The sequence below is a fragment of the Mustela nivalis genome, assembly GCF_964662115.1.
Source record: "Mustela nivalis genome assembly, chromosome: 4".
NCBI lineage: Eukaryota > Metazoa > Chordata > Mammalia > Carnivora > Mustelidae > Mustela > Mustela nivalis.
Window position 1 is genome coordinate 5966471 of NC_139023.1, and position 17941 is coordinate 5984411.

General features: G+C 50.6%; 2 protein-coding genes across 2 annotated transcripts; one reads left to right on the top strand and one right to left on the bottom strand.

Annotated features, from left to right (window-relative positions):
• Positions 1-553: 553 nt before the first annotated feature.
• Positions 554-13467, bottom strand: LOC309862769 (uncharacterized protein). The gene is made up of 5 exons (XM_082726998.1): positions 13434-13467; positions 12027-12121; positions 11500-11621; positions 5712-5832; positions 554-2421 (listed from the first exon to the last, which is right to left on the bottom strand). The coding sequence occupies exons 2-5, from the start codon at positions 12030-12032 to the stop codon at positions 2245-2247; spliced, it is 426 nt and encodes a 141-aa protein (XP_082583124.1). The 5' UTR covers positions 12033-12121; positions 13434-13467; the 3' UTR covers positions 554-2244.
• Positions 13468-13892: 425 nt separating this feature from the next.
• Positions 13893-17709, top strand: SOWAHB (sosondowah ankyrin repeat domain family member B). Its single transcript, XM_082726995.1, has one exon. It carries the CDS (start codon positions 14038-14040, stop codon positions 16342-16344), a length of 2307 nt encoding a protein of 768 aa, XP_082583121.1. The 5' UTR covers positions 13893-14037; the 3' UTR covers positions 16345-17709.
• Positions 17710-17941: the final 232 nt, after the last annotated feature.

Sequence of the window (17941 nt, forward strand, 5' to 3'; positions counted from 1 at the left end):
TTTCAGACCCATCCCCACCAGATAATTTTAGGTAAACAGGCCTCTGTATCTTTGAAAAAGCTGATAAGAAGAGAAGTGTCTTTTGAAAAGTACCCCTCAGTAAACATTTGTACTGTAAAGTACAATTCAACTCTAAAAATGTCAACACTTTTGTCTCTCACGTGAAGAAGTGCCCCCGAAGTAGCATGACTACTACCTTCTACCTGTGTGCAAAGTTTGGTGCTTTTGTACTAAGTACTTCCCCATACTGTTCTCAAACATAGCGTTCTCAAATGTTTGAGACCAGGGCTCACTGAGTAAATGCTGCCTTCCCCAGAGCAATCCAATAATCTCCAGCATCAAACGGGTGCCTAACAACTCCATTCACCTCCGACACTGTGTGGGCCACATAGGTTAAGGGCTTGCCCCACAAGACCGCCCCCCCCACTGAGACACCAGCTGCAAGCCCAGAGGGCTACCTATGCTTGATAGAACCAGCCTGACTACTAATTTGTGGCTTTCTAGAATCTCCCCTTGAGGTTTCAAAATTCACTGGAATAACTCAAAGACCTCATGAAGGCCCTACACTTTTAATTACTGTTTTATTATAAGGGCTACAACTCAGGATCAGCCAAACAGAAGAGGCACATAAGACCAGGTCTGAAATGGGAAAGGTTGGGAGCTCTCTGGACCTCTTTGGAGTTTTCATCAAAGCTTCATTACTGCACAGATATGACTGATTACATCCCAGCTGTGTGACTGGACTCCGTTTCCCCACACAATGAGCAGTGACTCATCATTCCCGCCTCCCCCAGCCACCAGTAACCTACTTCCTGTTCCTGTGGATTTGCCTATACTGTCTGTCCATTTTGCATAAATGGGATCATACAGTACATGGCCTCTGTGACCGGCTGCTCTCGACTGCAGTGCTATTTTCAAGGTTCATCCACGTAGCATGAATCATTCCTTCATGCCTTTTTACTGAATAGTAATATTCCATTCCGTTGGGAGAAATCACGTATTTTTATCCATTTGTCAGCCTATGGACCCTGGAGCTATTGCTGCTTTCTGGCTATCATGAACAATGTTGCCATGAACATTCGGGTACAAGATTTTATTTGACCATGTTTTCGTCTCTCTTGGATAGTTGAGGAGCAGAGCTGCTATGGCACAGGGTATCTCTATATTTAACCTTCCGAAGAGTGAACAACTGTTTCCCAAAGTAGCAGCATCATTTTACGTTCCTACCAGTAGTATGTGAAGACCACCGGATTTTATTTCTCCGCCCAGCAAGAAATTGAAACTCTTCCTCTCACTCCATTTTTTTTTTAGAGTGAAGTACAGTTGATACACAACGTTACATAAGTTACAGGTGTACAACATAGCGATTTGACAAGTCTCTCCATTTATGCTACGATTATCCCAAGGGCAGCTTGCCATCTGTCACCATACGATGCTGTTACAATACCTGTGCGGTACCGTTTATACCCCTGATTTATTCAGTCCCTAACTGGAGGCCTGTATCTCCCACTCTCCTTCACTGGTTGTACCCCCCCCCCCACCCCTCTGGCAGTCATTAGTTTGTGCTCTGTACTTGTGGGATCTGCTTCTGCTTCTGGTTTGTATATGCATTTGCTTTGTTGCCCAAGCTCCAGCTCCTAAACACCAGGGAAGAGATTTTATGTGGCCCGGCATGGGTCTATTCGTCCCTCCCGCCGGCTGGAACGCAGATGTGCTGTGTGGTGCCGGGACAGCCCGCTCGACAGTGACGTGGGACTCCCGCCTGAGAAATGGTGGCACGAGACAGGAGGAACATGGGTAGAGGATGACTGCACCCCATCATACCAACTCTGGGCGGCCTGACGCCGTGGGGAAAGAAAGAAACCTTTATCTTAGTAAGTCACTGTGACCGGTTTTCTGCCACGCTCAGCGGAAACGAATCCTAACTAATAATCACGCGCTGTGGGCCGGGCACCTTCTCTTTGTGCCGGGTGCCGTCCCGTGAAATAGTCCACACGCCTCAGCTCACTGATTCCCCACACGATACCAATGAAGTAAGTCCTGGGACTCTTACCACCTCCCCCTCTTTTTGAGACAGAAAATTGAAGCTTAGGCAAGTCAGATAGCTTGCCCAAGTTCCCAGAGTACGCACAGGAGACACGGCCTCCAGAGCGCAGGTGTGGAGCTGTCCAGCTGAGACACCAACAGAGGAATGAACCAAGAACACACCGGTGATGATGAAACTGAAGCAACGGCGATATATGACTAATAAGCCAGAACTATACTCAGAACCTCAGCTATCTCAGCATACCGGTGACGATGAGTAAGAAACTGGCCTTTCGAGATTGGCAGGGCACCGATCCGGACTCCTGTGTGCATTTGCCTAGCGTGTTCCTGGTGGCCAGGATCTTCAGTGGAGAACCGGAATAGAATCTTCAGCATCTGTAGATATGTGTCAACTGTGGTTTACAAACATTAGACTTTAATAACTCATTTAATAGATCACTAAGTAGCCCTTAGCTGCCAGCACAAATAAGAATCTATGGAATGACACGTCTTCCCTGGGCGACGAATGAAGACAGACGTTTGTTAAATTCAGTCTGTCAGAAGGACCTGCAGACCATACCTTGAGAACCGTCCTTATAAAATGCTGTCTAAAAAACAAAACAGGGGCGCCTGGGTGGCTCAGTGTGTTAGGCCTCTGCCTTAGTCTCAGGTCATGATCTCAAGGTCCTGGGATCGAGCCCCACATCAGGCTCTCTGCCCAGTGGGGAGCCTGCTTCCCCCTCTCTCTCTGCCTGCCTCTCTGCCTGCTTGTGATCTCTGTCTGTCAAATAAATAAATAAATAAATAATCTTAAAACAAAACAAACAATAGAAACAAAACCCAAAAAATGTTGTTTGAAATTAAGGCTCTCGCTTTATCTGTAGCCCTCTGTTTCTTGTTTCTTTAGATCTCATATGTTTCTCTGTATCTCATACTGGTTTGAGAGTTAAGATAATGATGTTTTGAGACGATTAAATTCAATTAACACTCGCAACACCCTCTAACAGCAGCTGTATGGCATTAGGGATGAAGAATGACTAAGAATGATTACTTCCTTTCTGGAGATCACACTCCACTAGGAAGATGCTAACAAGGTAAGTATAACCCAAGGAGAGAAGTCCATAATAGTGGTAAGTTCTAAGGGAATAGAGAGGAAAGGGGATATTTGTGACTCTGGATGCTGAAGAAATCTTGAACAATCCTCAGGACCCTGCCAAATGGAGAAAAGAGAAGCCAGACTGCAAAAAAGAGTAATAAACACACAAAGCTGTAGGGAAAAATGGAACAGGCTTAGGGAATGACAAGTAGCCCAGGACAATTTATTTATTTAAAACTATATGCAGTTTTCCATAATGAACATGTATTATCATCATAATAAGAATAAAGTAAAATTATTTTTTAAAAAAACTATATGCAGGGGCACCTGGTTGGCTCAGTGGGCTAAAGCCTCTGCCTTCAGCTCAGGTCATGATCTCAGGGTCCTGGGATCGAGCCCCGCATCGGGCTCTCTGCTCTCTCTCTGCCTGCCTCTCTGCCTACTTGTGATCTCTGTCTGTTAAATAAATAAATAAAATATTTTAAAAAAGCTATATGCAGTGCTACTGTACTAATGTATATTATAAAAACAAATATAAATTATAAGGAAAAAATAAGTAATTGTAAAAATATCGCTAATCATGGGATGCCTGGGTGGCTCAGTCAGTTAAGCTTCTGCATTTGGCTCAGGTCATGATCTCAGGATGCTGGGATCAAGCCCCGCATCCTGTGTCTTGCTCAGCAGGGAGCCTATTTCTCCCTCTGCCTGATGCTCCCCCTGCTTGTACTCTTGTGGGCTTGGGCTTGTGCTCTCTCTCTCTCTCTCTGATAAATAAATAAACAAACAAACAAATAAATAAATAAGTGAAATCCTTTTTAAAAATACTCACTAGACTTTTAAAAAAAACAAAGGGATATTGCTAATCATGGCCGTGGTGAGCACTAAATAGTAGAAACAGCAAGAAATGAAAGCTCATGAATTTATTTTCTAACTTTGTACTAATAGTCTGAAAGTGAGAAACTTATTTTTGCTTGGCTGTGGGCTTTACTTTCTGCAGGAGAGAGATATTTGGGAAAGGTTGTGAGAGCTCATAAAAGCATGATACTCTACTTTGGAATGTTGTGAACCATCCTTCTATAAACACAAAAATTACAGTCACATCAGGTCTATGTGTATGTTGCCAAAAAAGAAGAAAAAAGAGATATTATTAATCATGATGGCTTTTAACACTATTATCAACTAACACTTCAGACCCGCACTCACACTTAAGGAGAAGCTCATCATGTAAAATGGAGAAGATACATCTCTATTTCAAATGTTCTTTATGATGATCTTCAATGTGGGGGCCAGTTCTGGTCCGATGTGGTCAGATGCCTACTGTTTTAAGTCTAAAGCTGCTTAAGGCTCTTACTAGGTGTAACCCCGGTCCCTTAGGTTTAAAAGGCAGTATTATCTTTAATTTGTAGTTTCTTTTAGAATTCTTTTAAATCATTTGCCCCCTTGGTGAAGAATAATTTAAAATGAGATAATATAATCTGTAAATCCACTCAAAAAGCATGCAAATCGCACTATGGTTATGGTATATACTGAGAGCAAAGAGGTAAGGATGCCGCCAACAACCTTCCAGTTTACATCTTCCCTTAGGGTACTAAGTGACCCTTACTGCCTACAACAAGAGCAGATCAAGTAGGAACCCCCATGCCCCCCCGTGAAGGTGTGGGGCATCTCATCACTAGTGTACAGACGCAGGGAGCACAGAACCAGACACCCAGCCGGCATTCGATACGCACCAGCAGAGTGAATGAAGAGGGAGGAGAGGTTGGTGTTCACAGGTAGATCTTAAAGACCCTGATCTTGTAAGCAATGAAGAACTATGGCAGAGTTGTTTTGCCGTTTTTTGTTATTGCTTTAACATGAGAACAGCATGACCAGATCTAGATTTTAGGCTTACGTGATGACAGCCCGAGCGGAGGACTAACTGGAGGAGAAGATGAAGACTAGGAACTGGAGATCAATTTCAGGAGACGGAGTTGGTAAGACTTGTTGACTGATAAGCAGCGAGGGTGAGGGAAGCATCTGGGATTAGTTCAAGCTGTCTAGTCAGGATGCCTGTGAACTTGGTAATATAGGAAGAGTGACTTTGGGGGAAGGAAGGATGAGGAGGGCTAGTCTGGACCTGCTGAACCGGGGTCTGGAGAGACACAGCAAAAAACCGGCAATGTGAGACTAGAGCTCAGGAGGAAGGCTTGGGAGGAATGACCTATTTCAAGGTGATAATTAAAACAGTACTTGATGAGATTCCTCCAAAAGAGATGATAATTTGAAAGACAAGTTCATCCTATTGCTTCTCAGCTTTAAAACTACTGGACATCTGTGATCTAAAAGATAAAATGTCTTTTTTTTTTTTAAAGATTTTATTCATTTATTTGACAGAGAGAGATTACAAGTAGGCAGAGAGGCAGGCAGAGAGAGAGAGAGGAGGAAGCAGGCTCCCCGCTGAGCAGAGAGCCCGATGCGGGACTCGATCCCAAGACCCCGAGATCATGACCTGAGCCGAAGGCAGCGGCTTAACCCACTGAGCCACCCAGGCACCCTAAAAGATAAAATGTCTTAAAAAGATACTGAAAACCCTCCTTGGTCTTTTGCCTACCTCGGTCTTGTTCAGTCTCCTATTCAACCCACCAGCCTTTAGAACGAGTCTGGATGTGCAGTGGTGTTTGCTGGGGGCAGAGAGATGACTAAGTCTTGGTTGATGGCCTGGGGAAGATCTCCTGGGGAACAGGGACAATAAAACAGAATATTGGGATTCAGTAAAATATGGATAATAATAGGAACTATCCCATGGGGTTGTAGCAAGAATTAAGTGAGTTCCGCACATAAAACCCTTAAAACAGTGCTGAATATGCAGTAACTATTATTACAGGAGGGGCATGTACTGGGCCTAGGGGTGTGGCTCCCTTAATTGGGAGCAACTGAGCTGAATTTTAAGTCAGCCAAAATAAGGGGAAATTGGTGGATTTGGAGAAAGACATTCCAGAACTTCTTCCTGATCCCCTGTGTAGTGGGTTGACGGAGGGGCCTCAAAAAGATATTTCCAGATCCATATAACCTGTGGATGTAACCTTATTTATAAAAAGGTGAAGGTCTGCAGATGTAATTAAATTAAGGATGCTATGACCAGATCATCCTGATTACCTGAGTAGACCCCAAATCCATGACAAGTATCCTTGTAAGAGACAGAAGAAGAGAAGCCATACAGAAGAAGAAAAGGTTCTGGGAAGACCAAGCCCCAGACTGGGGAGATGTTTCCACAAGCTGAAGAAGCCAAGGAACGTGGATCCGAACCACGAACTAGACGAGGAGGAGGAGGGTTCTCTCCTGAGGACTCCGGAAGGCGGGCAGCTCTGCCAACACCTCGATTTCCAATGTCCAGCCTCCAGACGAGAGAATCAGTTTCTGCTATTTTAAGCCACCCAGGCTGTGAGGATGTGTCACAGCAGCCCAGGAAGCTGACAGTCCCTGTCATTCGGAGTCCTCTGCACAACTGACTCTTGGCTAATGGCGAGCAAGATGCAGTCCTTGTTCTGCGCCAGAGGGCCACACAGAAATGGATAAACATGGAAGTTTCTCCTGACACTGAGCGGTAGGCGCTCCGAGGTTACGCTCTGAATCCTATATTCAACTGCCCGCTCGCCATCTCTACGTCAATGTCTAGTGGGCATCTCGGACTTGATGTCCCCCAAACAGAGGTGCCTGGAGATGCCTGGAGTGGGACACGGATCTCTCCAAGATGGTCAGGAAAGGCTGCGGGGGCAGGGGGTGGCCTAGGCAGGGCGACGAGGGTGAGCGAGAGCAGTGACTGGAGAACGGGCAGTTCCTAGCAAGGCGCTCATTCTGGGTTTGTTTTTGTTTTGCTCCAGGAAGAAAAACCAGTGGAAGTAAAGAGAGGAAGAGGATGCAGATTCAGGGCAGAGAGGCTCAGAAGGAGTCATGTTTTGGGGCAGGCAGCAGTGGGAGAGCAGACGGGAAGCAGGGTCTTCGAGGGGAAGCGGTCAAGTACACAGTAGAGGCTCAATGATGTCAGCTGTGGGTTTAAATCATCCGGGCTGGAATCCTGGCTCTGTTAGTTACTGGTTATAAACCTGCAGGAAATTACATTTTCTGGATCTTCATTTCCACAACTGCAAAATCAGCCTAAAAATAGCTCCTACCTCACAGGAATGTGTTAGGAGAATTAAATATATTAATGTGTCTGAAAGTACTTGGCTTCGTGTCTGGCGAATAGGCAATAAATGTCATTATTACTATTAAGATCATTAAAAGTAGCAGCAGGTTTAGACTCCAAACGTGAGCTCTGGGAGGAACTTCCGAATCATCTTTTCGATTTCCTCCCTGCACAAGTGGACACACTCGGGTCTGAAGCATCTGTAAATGGGCCAAGTTTAAAGAAATACTTGGAGGCAGAGCCAAGACTTGACTAATCGATTGGAAGTCTCTGCTGTCTCCAAGCAGACTTCATGTATAGATCTGGAAATCGTTAGAACAGAAGTGGTACGTGAATTCGGGGACACAGTCAAAGTAACTGAAGGAGGGGCGCGGTGAATGCGCAGAGAGTGGAAAAGAAAAACATGGAAAGAAGAGCTAGCGAAGGCAACTCAGAGTAGGGTCAGGGAGATAAGAGAAGAACCTGAAAAGAGTAATGGAACCAAGACAGGGATTTCAAAGGGAAAAAATGGTCCACTGAGTCCACAGAGTTGCAGAAAGATTATGACTCTGGTGTCAAGTGCTACGTCTGAAGTCACCTGGATTTGCACATCAGTTCCACAAACCAAATTCTGAGATTTGGCTTTCCCACATGTAAAATCAGGATATATTTAGAAAATCTGCTGACTCCTCTAACAAATCCAAATCTGTACCTTCTAAAGTTGGCCATGGCAGGAGATTTTCCACTTGGGGAGGGGAAGCTGGACCTGAGTCCAGACCCTGAAATTCACCTCGCTCCTGTGTGTACTCACGTCTGCTGTAACCACAACCGGCAGACAAGGCCAGCAAGGGGGGGGGGGGGCAGGTGGGGGATAAAACAGGGATTTTACATCTCTTTGCCACAGTGTGGCTGAGACAGGTTCTCATATTAAGATACTATTTAGGACCGGACCCCTCATGTTGGGGGCTGGTCATGGAACTCTGTTTCTCTTCCTAGAGCTCGCGACCCTGGGAAGGAAAGAGAGAGGGTGGCCTCGCCCCATGGTTTACTCTCAGGGCCTTTGTAAGGTTCACCTTCGCTCTGGTTTCACCTGGAGTCTCCCCGCCCACCCGGATGATTGACACTGGGCAGCCCCGCCTTCCTGGATGCAGATCCCACTGGACAGCCCCAGTGGAGGTCTGGACTGAAGACAAAGAACAAACACATCCTACAAGCAACACAATCCCATGACTAGCGAGCAGAGCTGCCTTCTGCGAGGGAACGGTTCCTTCCTACACTCTCCGCATCCGCGTCCTGAGGTCAGATGAAGGCGCGCGGTCTGGCATGTGGCTCGCCTCTGTGATCCCTGTACCGCCCAGCTGAGTGTGCCTGCCCAGGAGCAGAGCCAGTGCTCCCGGGGAGATGCCCTCCGTGTCACTCACACCACAATGCCGGGCGTTTCCCAGGATGACCCTGGTGTCCTCTCTCTCCTAGGTGACCTCAGGGTCTCAGTCGGCACCCCCGCATGGTTCCCCAGTGTCTACAGTGCTCTCGGCTCCAGGATGCTACATCCACGTGGTTACTCTGACTCGAATCCTCAACGTGACTCCATTTTGGAAAGCTTCAGCCCCAAGACCTAAGAGTATCTGATGCTCTGCTCACACCTGCCCAACCTTCTAGCTCTCGTAGTCACTACTCCCGCTGTACCTGCTTTTCAACCCCGCCAAGACCTCCTCAAACCTTTCCTCCCCATCTCTTAGCCTTCCAGTTAATCTAACAGTTCTTTGGGTCCCCCCCCCCCCGCCCCGCCTCTCTATTCTCAACAGGAAAAGTAGCTCTGCCCTGTCCTGCTCCAGGGAATCTCTCTAGCGGAACTCTGGACTCTCGCCCCACACCCAACTCCTAATTTATCAATTATTTACTCTCTCCTCTCCTCTTCAACTTATCTTTTCCTGGCGGTGTCCCCTAAGCACACAGACTTGATCATTATCTCTTGAAACGACCAGCGCCAACTAACCAACCTGATATTCTCCATGTCTAGATGTCTCTCCTGCCCAGTGTCACTCACACACTCTTCACCCCTCTAAAGCCCGACATCTGTCCCCACCACACTCTGAAACTCCTCCAGACCAGGTTCCAGTGACCTAACAGGCCAGGGTCGCATTTCACTTCTTATCAAACCTGGCGTCATCTCTAGAAACATCTTCCTTCTTCTGCTTGTCACACCCACTCACTGGGGTTCCTCTTCCCCTCCAGCAGCTCCTTCTAAGTCTCCCAAAGGCGTCTCTTTTCCTCCTTCTCTGGTAAATGAGGATCCACCCTCCACCTCCTTGCCTTCCCACTGCCTCTATGCTCTCTAAGCAATTTTGTCATGGCCTAGGGCTCTGTTGGTCGTTTACATATGCTAATCTCAGACATTCTTGGAACCTCAAACCTTATCTTGGTTTCTGGATATTCCTGTTTTCATGGCCTATAGGCACTTAACCTGAACAGGCACTGAACCAAATTTATCATCTTTCCCATTTCCAAAACTGTCTCCTCTGTACTTTCTATCCACGTAGATGATACCCAACATCCATCCAGCGACTCAGGCTAACTGCGTGAGAGAAGCCAAGCTGTTCCTCTCCCTCTCCGTCCCCCCTCCCACCCCCCACCCCAGCTCCTCTGGCTCCAAATCCTGCTGAATTTACCTACCCGCTATCTCTTCAGTCCATCTGTTCATCTCCCTTTGTTGGACGCTACTGAAGTCCGACCTTTAGCAATCCTTTTCTGGATCATCTCAATAACTTCCAGACCGCTCTCCTTGCTGGGAACGCTGTCTCTCTCCTCCACTCTAAAGATTGGATATTGTTTCTTTCTTTGTCACTGTTATTCATTTATGTCTTCTTTTTCTTTAGTGTCTGCTTTTTAAAAGATATTTATTTATTTATGTATTTGAGACAGAGAGAGAGAGAACAGCAAAGGGAATAGCAGAGGGAGAAGGAGAAGCAGGCGCCCCACCGAGCAGGGAGACCAGCACACAGGGCTCAACCCCAGGATCCTGGGATCATGATCCGAGCTAAAGGCAGACACTTAACCGACTCAGCCATCCAGGTTCCCCTTTATTGTCTTTTTCAAACTAAAATGTAATATACTCTCGGGGGCACCTGGGTGGCTCAGTGGGTTAGGCCACTGCCTTTGGCTCAGGTCATGATCTCAGGGTCCTGGGATCGAGCCCCACATCGGGCTCTCTGCTCAGCAGGGAGCCTGCTTCCCCCTCTCTCTCTGCCTGCCTCTCTGCCTACTTGTGGTTTCTCTCTGTCAAATAAATAAATAGAATTTAAAAAAAAAAGAAAAAAGAAAATGTAATATACTCTCATTGTGAAATAGCCAAAACATTTTAAGGTTATAAAGAAAAAAAGTCACCCCCACTTCAGTCCTCAAATCCTACTCCCAAATAAACCTCTTTTTTTCCCCTAAAAATATGATATTAAACATGCTGTATTTCTTCTATTTTATTTTCTTTAAAGATTTTATTTATTTATTTAGGGAGCACGTGCACACATGTGCCTGCACGCAAGCAGGGGAAGGGGCAGAGAGAGACGGAGAGAGACCATCTCCAGCGGACTCTGATCTCGGAGCCGATGTGGGGCTCGATCCCACCACCCTGAGATCATGACCTGAGCTGAAATCGAGAACTCAAAGCTCAACCAGGTGCCCCTGTATTTCTTCTCCCTTAAGAGGCAGCCTCCCCCACCCCGCGCCCAATATTTAACATCTCAGAAACCAAAATGTATCCTACAACCCACGGCATCTTTGGTTAAATACACTACTGTTCTGCAATGTACTATTTTTACTTGTTAATATGGGTCATGATTCCAAAGCAGCACTGCCTCCGGGATGATCTTTCTAAAGTATGAATAGGGTCAGGCCACCATCTTCCCCACAACTCTTCAAAGCCTGCCCCCCACCCCATGCTCCAGGCCCTCATTTTCTGACTCTGCCCTACTTTCCCAGTCTCCTTTCCAGCCTGTCCACACAGTCTTCCTTAAAGCCAAGTAGTTCTATTCGCAGTTAGTTCCCCAAATATGCCACGCTGAGCCAAATCTTTGTACCTTTGCACAATTTTCCTCTGCCTCTTCTTCATCTCTTCTACGCAAAGTTGCCTCTTACTGGAAAACTGCCCTGATCCCCCAGGCTAAGCCTGGGTCCTTCCAGTATGCACCACCCCTCAGCTTCTCCAGCCTCTGGTGCACATCTCTGGTAAGTCACTTACAACAGGTTCATGCCAGTTCTCTTGTTTGTTGCTCCCAATGCGTAGTGAGCTCCTGAGCAAGCTTTCTTCTTTAGATCCATTTCTAGTAGTGCCAGAATGGCATGGCTGCTCCATAAATATTTCTGGAAATAATGAACTTTATATAAGAGAGGCATAAAAGTGCTCCCTGAGGTAAGGGGAAGAACATTCTACGTTTCCATCCTGTAACCTGGGACAAGTGAGAGAAAGAGGAGGAGAGGAGGTCTGGGGGCTCAACCCTTGTGCCACCAGAAATCTAAAGCAAAGGGATTTTTCCTGCCTTTTCCTTGCTTCTGCTTCTCAGACCTATTCATTCCACCCTTAAGTAAAGATAATCTGATTCCAACACCCATGCCTCGATGAGCCCTTTCTTTCTCCCAGTCCTTTCAAGTGCTCGAAGTCCGTATCATCCCTCCTCCTTGCCACAAAACCCCCTTTTAACCAGAAGTTTTGAAAAATACCAAAGGGGGAAGGGAGGTCCTTTCCACTTGCCCCTCCAAAATACCCACCTGCATTTTCCATTTGGAATCCCTCCTGCCCTGCGGGTGGACATGCCTCTCAGTCCCATCGGGGCTCCACACCAGGAAATAAACACAAAAGGCAGCTAAAATTTAATACAAAATGTTTATTTTAACAACCATCCTAAAAGCTTGACATTAATGTTTCTCTTCAGTGAAAAGCACTATCCCCCCCTCTCAACCCAGTCCTGGGTTTGAATTACAGAAAATCCCAAAAGTAGACAAAAATGTTTCCCAGTCCTTCATTCTGACCTAGATAATTTATAGCCAAGGATTCCAGTTCATTCTTGGAAAAGTACCAGGGGACTACTGGGGCCTTAAGATGAAGGTCAGCGAACGTGGCTTCTGTGGTGGTCACTAAGGTTGGTCTTGGTCTTTGTTGACAACTGTCAGGCCAACGTACTTTGAGTAACCTCCCTTAGCACATAGGACAGGGACTCATGAAACAACCAAACATAGTAGAGCAGAAGGGAAAGGGGGAAAAGATAAGGAGGAGTGTAGGAGAGGTAAGTGCTAGGACAGAGCAGGAGGAAATGGGGACTTCACCGTAGGGAAGGTAGCCTGGGGGAGGGCATGGAACCAGAAAGGTTAAGAGACAAAACATGAAAGAACCTTGGGCATGGAAACAGGACTGTCAAACAGGATCTCAACTCAAAGACCTCAACTAAAGAAAGGGCCGGACCTAGAAGTGGACAGATCAGCTGAAAGGGGAAAGCAGCCATTAGGAAAAGTGCTGCTTTTCCCAAAGACAGCTCAGGGCTACACATGGCCTCGGAATTAGGAAGTTTCCAAACTCCCAATGGAAGAGAATCAAGCGGCCATTAGAAGGTTTGGAGCAGTGGGGTCAAACCAGGCAAGACTGCAATATTCTCACCAGTTCCAAGGTGCGGGGGTGGGGGTGGGGGCGAGGTGGAGATTGGGGGCGGGGAACCTCACATTCGGAGAGAAGAGACACCACTACTCAAGCCAACACAGAGGGGACCCTGCCAAAACTCTTCTGCTCACAGACTCTGGAGGAAACAAACACCTTCACCGCGCGATTCCTGTTCCTTTAAAGCTGCCGGGCCATCAGCTGTCAACCCGGTTTCTCCGTAACGGGAGACCATCGCTAGGAAGAAGAAAGGCCGAAGCCAACCGGTAACTTGCAGAGTTCATTTCTCTTCTCGGTACACACTTGGGTGCATTTGGCTCTCTGCAGCCCGGGCCTGAGGACCGGCCCCGCGGCGAGTGGGGATGAAGAAGGGCTTGTCGGGGGCGCACACCGAGTCCCCCGACCTCGGCACGGCCTTAGGGTATCCGAAGTTCCCAGCCCGGAGCGGTCAGAAAGGCACCTTTCCGGGGACCGCAGAGGCCCGCGGACTCGCACCTTCCCCGCCAGCGGCTGTCGCCAGGACTTACGCACTCGGAGAGGCCGGCGCGGGCCGTCCACGCCTTCGCTGCTCCGTGCCGAGACCCCCGGCCGCGGCCGGTCGCTCACCTGCCGGGTCTGCCCCGCCCCGGGGGCTGCGCGTTCGGCTCAGCGGGTCGCTGCGGGCTCCGGCTCGCGGGCCCCTCGCCCCCCGCGCGCCCCCGGCCCGCAGCCGCGCGACTCGGCCGGGCTGGCGGGGCAGGGCAGACCTCAGAGGACGGAAGGACAGGCGGAGGCGGGCCGGGCCCTTCCCCCCGAGCCGGGGAGGCGTCGCCAGCGCGCAGGTGAAGCCGGCTCCGACCTATCGCGGCAACTTTCGCTGCGGGGACCGGCGGCGGGAGGCCCGCGGAGCCGCCCTCTGCCGCCCGGGCTGCGTGCGGGGGGCCCGACCCGGGGCGGCCTCTTCCCGGGGAGCCCGTGCGCCTCTGGGCGCGCTCGGGGGCCGCGAGCAGCGCCGCCCTCCGCGGCTGATGGAGGCGGGTGGCGCCGCCCCGGGCGCAGGTGACACACGACAGGCCGGGGTTTCGGCCGGCCGCGGGCGGCGCAGGAAGGGCGAAGCGCCGACACCTGGGGCCGGGACGCGCCGACGCGGGGATGGCCCGAGAGTTGAGCCAGGAGGCCCTGCTGGATTTCCTGTGCCAGGCCGGGGGCAGAGTGACCAACGCCGCCCTGCTGAGCCACTTCAAGAGCTTCCTGCGGGACCCCGACGCGCCCCCCGGCCAGCAGCAGCGCCGCCGCGAGCTCTTCAAGGGCTTCGTCAACTCGGTCGCCGCAGTGCGCCAGGACCCCGACGGCACCAAGTACGTGGTGCTCAAGAGGAGGTACAGGGACCTGGTGGGGGAGGAGGAGCTGCAGCGACCCCGAGACCCGCCCGCGCCCGCCCCTGCCGGGGGGGCTGCGTCCTGCGCCCCGCAAGGCGCGCGCGGGGGAGAGCGGCGGCGGCGGCGCGAGCAGGAGCCGGAGGAGGAGCCCGCGGGGGCCGCCGCGCAGGCCCCGCGCTCAGGTGGCGGCGGACGCGCCCCGGAGGCGGCCCCGGCGGGCGGCGGGCGTGGGGGCGGCTCCGGCCACGGGCCCGGCGCGAGGTGCGCCGCCGCGGAGGCGCGGGGCCGCTGCTGCCGGCCATGCCTGCAGAACGGCCCGGAGGGGCCGCCGGGCGAGCGCGTGCTCGGAGCAGCCCCGGGCCCCAGCCCCGCCGGGGAGCGGCCGGCGCGCGGCCCGCCGGCCCGGGACGACCGCGGGGCTCCGGGGCAGCAGCCGGAGGGCGCGTCCGCTGAGCGCGGCCCGGGGTCCGCAGCGCCCGGCTCGCCTCCTGCCGCTGTCGAGGCTGCCGGGAGCCGGGCTTCCCCGCCGGCCCCCCTGTCCCGCCCGGTTTCCCCCGGAGACCCGCCGGAGCTGTTGGCCCCGGACTCGCTGCACGATCCCACCCCGCAGCAGCAGCGGCAGCGCACCTGGGAGTGGGTGGCCAGACACCCCCAGATCCCCGAGGCCCGGGACCGCGGCCCCACTCGAGCCTGGTCGGTGCTGCCGGACAGCTTCCTCCAGCTACCCTCGGGGCTGAGCCTCTGGGTCCGGGAACCTGACTCGGAGCCTCCAGACCCCGCGCTTGCGTCTCCTCCCGCCCTTCCTGTCGTCCCGGAGCCCCGTCCCGAGAGCCCTCCGCGGGGGGTTTTCCGCAGTATTCGTTGTCAGCTGTCCCTGCAAGACCTGGATGACTTTGTGGACCAAGAAAGCCACGGCAGCGAGGAGAGCAGCAGTGGGCCTAGAGAGTCTCCCGGGGGTTCCGAAGAGGGGCTGCGGGTTGCTCTGGGAACCCCAGATTGGAGAGAGCGCAGGAATGCAGCGGGAGGCCTTTCTCCCAAGGAGGGAAGTCCCAGCAAGAGCCTTCAGGGCCTCGGGAGCAGAGGCGATGGTCACCGCTCTCAGCAGGGCTCAACGGAGGCTAACGGCCTTGCAGGCCACCCCAAGGAGTCTTTGCCCTGGCCAGCTCCCAAGTTCAGGAGATCTCTCAGGAGGAGCTCTCAGGCAGGGAGAGCCAAACTGTCTTCTTCCGATGAGGAGCATCTTGAGCAGGACTTGCTGAAAAGGACCCGTCGCCCACCACGGTCCAGGAGACCCTCCAAGGCAGGAGCAGGGCCCAGCCCGAGAGTGGATGCTGCTCTGACACCCAGACCTGTGGGCATTAAGGCCTCTCTTGCTGAGCGGGGTCGGCCACACAGCCCCTGGGCCCGGGCTGGGGACGAGTCTGCAGCTGCCGTCCTGCACAGACCTTCTGAGCACAAGTCATCTGTGGTCCCCCTGGACGGCAGGGAGCACGAATGGATTGTGAAGCTTGCCAGTGGCTCTTGGATTCAGGTGTTGACTTTGTTTTGGGAGGACCCGCAGCTGGCTCTGCACAGAGACTTCCTGACGGGGTACACGGCCTTGCACTGGATGGCCAAACACGGGGACCTCGGGGCACTCCAGGACTTCATCTCCAGCACCCGGAAAGCAGGGATTACCCTTGATGTCAATGTGAAGTCTGGTTGTGGATACACCCCTCTGCACCTTGCAGCCATCCATGGTCACCAGGCGGTCATCAAATTGCTAGTGCAAAGGTTGGCCTCTCGGGTGAACATCCGGGACAGCAGCGGAAAGAAGCCATGGCAGTATCTGGCCAGTAATACCTCTGGGGAGATATGGCAGCTCCTCGAAGCCCCTCGGGGCAGGCCCATTTTCCCGGTGTATCCTTTAGTCCAAAGCTCTTCCCCCACCAGGAAGGCCAAGAGCCGGGAAATATCTAGAAATATCACCCGGAAGACTTCCTTTGCCGCACTCCTCAAAAATCAGCACAGCAAATGGAAGTTGGCCAACCAGTATGAGAAATTCCCCAGTCCAAGGGAAAGAGAAGAGTACAGTGACTGAGGTGCTCCCCTCTTTCGAACAGGCAGCCGCCACACCTTGAGCTGTTCAGTGAGAAAATGCAGGGGCCATAGAAAAATCCCTGAGGGGTTGGTAAGATCGTGTAAGAGGGTCAACTAGTGTTTACCTGCCTAGATTTTGTGTCAGCACATCCCAGACCGCAGGGGTCATCCAGGCTTAAGGACAGCCCAAGTCTTGGCACCAGCGAAACCTACACAGGGGGCAGAGGCAGGTGCTTCAAACCCGGGAAGTCCCCCCCCCCACCCCGGCAGCACAGTCCTGGGCACCCGGAGCCACGCTGTGCTCCAAAGCAGCTACCCCAGGCCTTGGCTACACGGGGAACAGATGTCTAAGAAAAAGAGAGGCAATTTGAGGGATTGATGAAGCTCAGATAAAATCCTTTCTGGCCAGTAGCTCTCCTGCTTCTGCTTGTTTGGAGCATCAATCTTGGCTGAGAGTAGAAAGCACCAGGTTTGAAATCAGGTAGCTCCTGCTTTCTCCTTTTCCTCTTTTTCTTCCCTCCTCCTTTCTTCCTCCCTGCCCTCTCTCTCCCTTATTTCTCTCCCTTTCAATTCCTTCTTTCCTCACGCCCTTCCCAAATCAGTGAAAATAAAATTATTACTGGAGGGGAGCTCTTGATTTAAGAGATTGCTCATCCCTGGCTTCTGGCCTGCCTTTGCATGCAGCCCCCGGTGGCTGATGTGTGTGAGATGACGGGTGGTTGGTTTGGGGCTCGGCTCCATGGGCAGAGAAGCGGTTAGGTACCATCCAGCTGTGACTGACATTCAGGCCCTGCTTTCAAAAAAAAAAAAAAAAAGAAAGAAAAGAAACCTAAGGGAAACTTTCCAAATGTAAAAGCTGTTGGTTCAGTTGCATAGTTGCTGAAACCATCTTTCATGGAAACTCCCCGTGTAACAAATGGCAAAATCAGCGTTGGTCCTTCTCAGTAGGGTTGGAGGGCCACCGTTCATATTCTGGGGAAGCAGCAAGAGGTGAATGCTTCTCCCCCAGGAATTTTCTCAGCTGCTAAAAGTATGATTTTATTTGCACTCAACTTTATGCCAATTAAGATTAAATATTAGCCGTGAAGCGCTGTATCTGTAACAGGAAGTATTCCTTTTAATTGCTTGTGTTTGGTCTGTGGAATGAGAGAATGAATGGCTACTCTGTACACTGCAATAGAATATCAAGATTTCAGAATATAAATTTAAAGAGGATTGAAAAAGTAAATGTCCATACGGAAATTGTTAATTTTTTATGGAATGTTCTCATGTTCTCATGTGCTGTGGCAATGATGTTGTATTTTCACAATATTTGTGTGTTTCTTTGAGTATTTTCCCCCATTAAACTATCAGCCCATCTTTATAAGTTGCTGTACTTAACGCTGATTATTGTTCACTTTTTTCTTTACAACATTGTGTTTCAGTGAATGTCAAATATTTTTCTTTCTTTGGAATTTTACTTAGAATTTTGCTGAAATAAATATATCTGTTCTGTGAGAAAACAAACACAAGATAGATATGAAAAATAATTCTAAGTGACTTCACCTTCTTGAAACGTAAAAGCTAACAATTCATCTTAACTTAAAATCTAATGAGAT

Coding starts and splice junctions, on each gene's coding strand:
- LOC309862769 (XM_082726998.1), bottom strand. Junction 5,833..11,499: donor AGAACTGGCATGAACCTGTT/GTAAGTGACTTA, acceptor CCTGTTCCCCAG/GAGATCTTCCCCAGGCCATC. Junction 2,422..5,711: donor GGAGACTGAACAAGACCGAG/GTAGGCAAAAGA, acceptor ACATATCTACAG/ATGCTGAAGATTCTATTCCG.
- SOWAHB (XM_082726995.1), top strand. CDS start 14,038: ATGGCCCGAGAGTTGAGCCAGGAGGCCCTGCTGGATTTCCTGTGCCAG.